At 39.7% G+C, this 6,325-nt stretch overlaps 1 protein-coding gene across 4 annotated transcripts in view; it reads right to left on the reverse strand.

The window, feature by feature from the left end:
* The window catches only part of mitfb (melanocyte inducing transcription factor b), a 49,655-nt gene extending 47,338 nt beyond the window's left edge, over positions 1-2,317 (reverse strand). For all 4 annotated transcript variants that reach the window (XM_037684013.1, XM_037684014.1, XM_037684012.1 and 1 more), the window contains exon 1: positions 2,214-2,317. In XM_037684013.1, coding sequence (XP_037539941.1) covers positions 2,214-2,317 — 104 coding nt within the window. The remainder of the gene's footprint in view (positions 1-2,213) is intronic.
* Between the last annotated feature and the right edge of the window lie 4,008 nt (positions 2,318-6,325).

The following is a 6,325-nucleotide window of genomic DNA, read 5'->3' on the forward strand; positions in this document are numbered from 1 at the left end:
TATATGTATATGATTATAATACATTGGACGTTTGAAATGGTGTAAGTTGCATACATTGGTTGATTAAGTTAATGTAGTGTTGTCTCTAAATTTAACTACAGTTGAATTAATTAATTGAATAATGATATAAAAGTGCTGTCAAAAAAATAAAAGCCTACCCTCAATCTGTTTGGGGGTTTTGCACATTAGAAGTCTTTATCGTGTTCTAAAATGATTCAAATCAAAACTTAGGTGAACAAAAAAAAAAAAAAAAAATTCCACAATGTCCTTGTTTATTAATTAAATACTGAAACCAAAATTGAAGTGCTGTGTATGACAACCGTAAGACAACCCTGTGATTCAGCAACGTGTAGAAGCTCCTGTAGCAGCAACAGTTCTCAGTGGTGGTTCAGTGTAGGACGTTTCCAGCTTCTCACGCGGCTGAGGACGTTCTGCCCACTCTTCTTTACAACATGGCTTCAGTTCATTGAGGTTTGCAGGTGTTTGTTTCTGCTCAGCTCAAGGCCCCACCATATAATGTCAATCAGGTTGAGGTCTGGATGCTGAACTATTCCTCACCTTGATTCTTTTCTTTTTTTTAGCTGTTCTCTTGTAGATTTGCTACTGTGATCCTAGTTTACAGGTGTCCAAGTCCTGCAAAACAAGCCCAAATCAAATCAGCCTGAAGAGCTGGTATGAGGTGTTCTGCTAGTATGCACTGAATCCTTTTCTTTCTTTTTGTTAAAGTGCCACAATGCATTGTGGGTAATCACATCCACCATGGTCTCATCTGTCCAAAAGACATTGTTCCAAAAGTTCTGTGGTTCATTCAGATACAATTTTACAATCTAAAAATCATGCTGCCATGTTCTTTTTGGTGGTGGTGGTGGTGGGGGGGTGTTCCTCCTGCAACCCACCCAAACAAGTCTTTTTCTAATTGTCCCGTCAAGAACTTTAAACTCCACTTATTTAACCGAGTCTAAGCTGGAGCTCTTGGGTTTTCTGGCCATCGCACTGTCTGACTTTGGGGTGAATTTACCGGCACATCTACTCTTGAGAAGACTGGCTGCCGTCTTAAAATGTTTTCCGCTTGTGCGTAATCGTTCTCCTTAGAACACGATGAACTTCAAGTTGCTTGGACAGACCTTTAACCTTCTGCAGGCCAGCAGAGGTAAATGCTGATCTCTTTGCTCCTTAAGTCTTACCACACACCGATATAAGCAGAAAGCGCCAACGCTCCCGCCTTTATAGAGGTGTTCCCACTGACAGTGATAATCTAATCAAGTGCGTTCGATCAGCAGCAGCTGGCTGCTACTGAAAGCTCTGAACGCAGAACTTTGCATCTCGTCTCTCTTTTTGTTTAATATTTGCATCGTGGAATGTGTTGTGTGTTTTTGATACAATTAAGGTTACATTTGAATCCAACATAGTTAAGTCAGGTCATCTGGAGGGTTTCTTTTTTTGTTGTTGTTGAAACGTTTCATCCTTCATCCACAGGACTTCATCAGTCCGAGGAGCCACAACAAACTCAGTCGTACAAGCAGCACACTCACATAGTGGACCAACCAGTTTGCTGGTGACAAGATGGTTCCTGGAGCCCACCCTCTCCCTTGTCGGCTCCTCTGAGGCTGCCATAGTCAAAGTGGCTTAAAACATCAAAGTTCATGCTCAATAATCCAGATGGATTTGTTGGATTTTTTTTTTTTACCTGGATTATTGAGCATGAATTTAGATGTTAATCATTTTAATTTTGGTAAGGACCAGAACAACGTTTTAATTGGTCAATACTGCAAATTTTACAAAAGCATCATCCACTAAACATCTTGACCCGAGTTTACCTAAAAGCAATTGACAGATTAAAGGGGTTGCTGTTATCCATTGGTACACGTCTCCCCACGTGTGTTCAGCACCCACTGTAGGGGGGTGGGGGGGTCCAAGCACCATAGTCTCCTCTATGTTTTAGGAGTTTCAAGTGAGGCTGAACAGCATCTCTTCATACTCTGACCGGTCTGCTCCTCCACGAGCTAATATTTGAAGTTGATGTTGACAAGACAACACCCAAGAGTTGCATAACTTCAGGATAACCAGAGAAAGAAGAGGCGATCCAGCTGCAGCAACATGAGCGGGGGGAGCCCCAGAACCACAGCACGACCAACTCTTATCACCTGGTCCTGAGCACCAGAACCGCTCCAGCCCGGGAAACACCGCTAACAGCCGGTCACGTTAAAACTGACCTGTTCTTCAAAGGTTGACTCTTCAACTCGTAGTAGGTTTTGGGCTCGTTTTGAAAATCCTCTCCGACGTCGAAGTCCGGAACTATTCCCGACTCGGACTGCATGTTTGGAAGGTGTCAACTTAAATAAAATACAATAAAATAAAAACTACAGCCCTTAAGAGAAAGAGTGGGACGATGTTTGTGCCTCGGTGCTTGACTGAACCAACTGTCACCGCCAGCCGCCTCTCTGTCCAGGACCCGGAGCTCTGTAGTCCAGCGCAGCCAGCGGGGACACCGAGGAAACCGGGCGGAGTGCCGCGTGAGAACTACGAGTCCCAGCATGCACCGAGGCTGAAAACGTCAACACGGATCTGATTGGCTGAAACTTCCCAATGGATATACATCATTTATTTTCACAAAGAAAAAAAAACAAAAACACTTATTAAAAGGTAATTTCCTTCACGCTGTAAATAAAATCATTATTTAGCTTTAGTATTCTTATAATTAGATATGAATCGATTTATATTAAAAGGCTGCAGCAATACATTATTATATTATACTTTATCATAATTCAGTTAATCTCAGTGTTACTCTGTGCAATAACATGTTACACAACCTAGTTTATGTTACATCATGTGCATTTAAACTAATATTACTACCTGTGAAATACTTACACATTCAAATTAATTCTACTTGCACCATTATATTCTACCATGTTGTTGTTTAGTATATTTCTCTTGGACCTTGTAAATATTATATTTCCTTTTCAGCTTTTTGGTATTTCATTTTGTACCCTTATTGCATGCTTTATTTATTTATTTACTTATTTATTTATTTATTTTAGTGAGTCAAATCGGTTCTTCTCATCCTGAACATTTATTTCATTGCACCGATGACCTCGTGTTAACCTGTATATGACAAATAAACAACATAACGTTTTATATTACATCTTTGTCACACTCAAAACAATTAAGTAAAATATGAAAATAAATGGAAAATAAAATGGGGGGGGGGGGGACATGAAAATAAAATGACTGGATAGATTATTTATTGTAATCTAATGTATAAAAAAATGTATGACTAATAATCATTTTCAGTTTGAGTAAATAGCCTATTTTTAATTAAAGTCCGAGCTTTCCTTAGAGGAATGCATATCCTCCACTATCTCTCATGCCAGAGTTTTATACTGAGATCATTGTGTGACTTAATCTCATATTATGAGATGTCAATCTCAAATGATGTGTTGAGGATGACTCTCAGCTTCCACAGCAAATGTTAGCTCAATATCTGTAAAAGTGTGTGAGTCATAACCATTTTTGTGTTGCCTTATGTTGATTATCTGTGGCGGACATCTGCAATGACTTCTCATAATCAGTTATAGTTGTACATTCAGTGATTACTTTCTGAAAATTTCATTATCAATCCCAAAGTTTGAGATATTTCGCTTTAAAAAAATCACTTGCACAAACATGCTCAAAAACAGGCGAAATCATTATTGCCTGATAGTCTGCTTTCAGCAGCCGGTGATGATGAGAGAATCAATATAATGCAAGGTCAGGTGTAATAAATAGGTTGTCAAGCGGAGGATGGTTGTGTAAACTAACACTGGAAATCATTTTAAACTCAGAAGGAGGAATCTGCCGCTGATTATGTGTTCAGTCATTAAAAGGATTAGAGATGACATCATAAGAACATTCTGAGGACACTGGATTTAAGGAATGCTACAGTCACTCAAAACATGCGTCATTTAGACAAGGTCAGATTTTATTACACACAAACTTAAATCATGCATCTAGTTTGTGAAAGGACCCTGACGTCACATTCAATCAGACTTGTAAACTCTGTCAACCCTCATGTGCATTATATTATGTCTTCTCTCCAGCCATCATTGCCTCCCTGAGCATCTTACTTGGACACTTCTTCCACTGGAGGGCAGTAGAGAGCTAAACAAAATGCATTATTGGCGTTCAGGGTGACAAGAGGCAAAATGAAAATTTAGTGGAAACTTAATTTTTGCATTCTCAACCTGCTAAACTGGTTTGAAGTTTGGATTTTACCCATGCAAAATAAATGAAAATATGCATCAACTGGCAATTTAAAAAAACAAACAAACTGAAAACATGTAAAATAATGTTGTAAAACTTACAGAAATACAAAGTATGATGCCTGAGCAACACATGCTGAGAGTGAGAGACCAAAGAAACAAATCTCACCAAGAGTCAGAGCAGGAGATGAGATGTGAGGATGTGGTTAGAGCAGTCGTCCTCCAATGCGAGAGTTGGGGGTTCAAATCCACCAGCAGTCACATGTCAGTGTGTCCCTGGGCAAGACACTGAACCCCTCTGATGTGTGTCCAATCAGTGTATGAATGTGATCTAAAGCTCTGATTAGTCTCTTTAGAATGATTTGTTCAATTCTCTTTGTAGAGATCTAGTAGAGTGCTGTATGAATGGGTAAATGAGGCACAGATTGTAGTTTAAAGCGCTTTGAGTATCTTGAAATAAGATAGAAAGGCGCTGTATAAGTACAGTCCATTTACATTTCTCACCACTGCCTTCTTCTCTTGCTGGTCGACCATCACAATGTCCAGTTAGTTAGCCATGACTTGTTTGTCAGTCTGGATCTGGAAGTCCCACAGCATTTGAACCGTATGATTCTCCACCACTTGGTGGCATCTCCCACTTTGACTGTGGGACCTCCAGTCCACACACAGCACAGATGTTCCTGTATATTATTCCAGCCACTTGCTTATGGTGCTCCATGTATGCTTTGCCTGCCTGGATCTCACATTCTGTAATTGATATGCTGGATTGTCTCTGAGGCAGTTTTGCACAACCTGTATCTTGGGTCTTGTTCGTTACTGTAGATCCCAGTTTTTAGAGATGTTGTGCTGCCATGATCAGTGTCTGTGTTGTCCTTCAGTCCAGCCTTCTAGCCACTTGCCACAACAGGAATGTAGGGCTCAAAAACACACTCATGGTCTGTGCCACAAGAACGTTTGTAAATGTACCGGTCTCTACCTGACTGAAAGCAGGTGCATAATTACAAAGCCTACCACATGATTGTTTGCTCAGAGATGTGCAGATTACTATTATAAGCAGCAGCAGCCTCAGAACAAACACAAGCTGTGCACAACATGAAATGTAGGACACCAACGAATGAGAAATGATTCCGCTCAGGTGAGAGCAAACATTTGGCTTTCATTTGACAGGTTTCATATGAACAACAGTGGCCTTCAGTCTTTTAGGCTCATCAACTCTGGAGTCACAATAAAATGGAGAAAAATGCTTTTTTTTATGCTTCAAGACGCTATACTGACTTCAATTCATGTGAGCCACTTTATGTTGTGCATAGTGCATGAATTTATCAGGAAATCTAGATTGCATCCTTAACCAAAATCCAATTCCTTTATTACTTTCAATTTTCATTACATGTATCCTGGACGGCATTGGATCCTATAATCTCTATTAATTTATTTTAGCATTTGTCATCCTTATAGTAAGTCTAGCTCTAATTTTAGGCTCTTGCTTGCTGGTTTTATGATGAGTGGATTTAGGGTACAGAGCTCACTGAGGGCAGCTTCCTCTTCTGGGTTTTGATAAGGGTCCAATCAGGAAACCATCAGGATTCAGTTTGAGCTTGAGTCAAGCATGCACATTCTTCATTTCCATACCCCACTTTGGGCATCTATTGAGTGGCAGGAGGTCCTAGCTTTCATCTAAATCTGCCTTACCAGAACCTAACCCATAACCCAGAAAATAAGTTTTAGGACCAGGCTTTGGTCCCCAAACGGACAGGTACTGACAATTATCCAAGGATAGGTCCTGAAAGGTGATAAAAACAAACACCTTTATGACAAACAATTGATTTTTCATATCCTGATGTATGCTCAAGTGGTTCAAAATAAAATTGATTATATAATAAAATTGATAGAATTGATTTTTCAGTTTGCTTAAGGTGAAATATGCAGTCAAACTTGTGTTTTGTCTTATATTGACTTGGATGTTATATGAAGGTTTAGCTTTTATTTTTAACTTGTAAGCTTTTTTCTCCACCAGTAGACGTACTGGCACTGCCCAGTTAGGGACGATATATGCAGCTTCTGTTGTTCTGGAGGGTGTAGGTGTATTT

Source organism: Nematolebias whitei, chromosome 11, assembly GCF_014905685.2.
Source record: "Nematolebias whitei isolate Nwh7 chromosome 11, NemWhi1, whole genome shotgun sequence".
Lineage (NCBI taxonomy): Eukaryota > Metazoa > Chordata > Actinopteri > Cyprinodontiformes > Rivulidae > Nematolebias > Nematolebias whitei.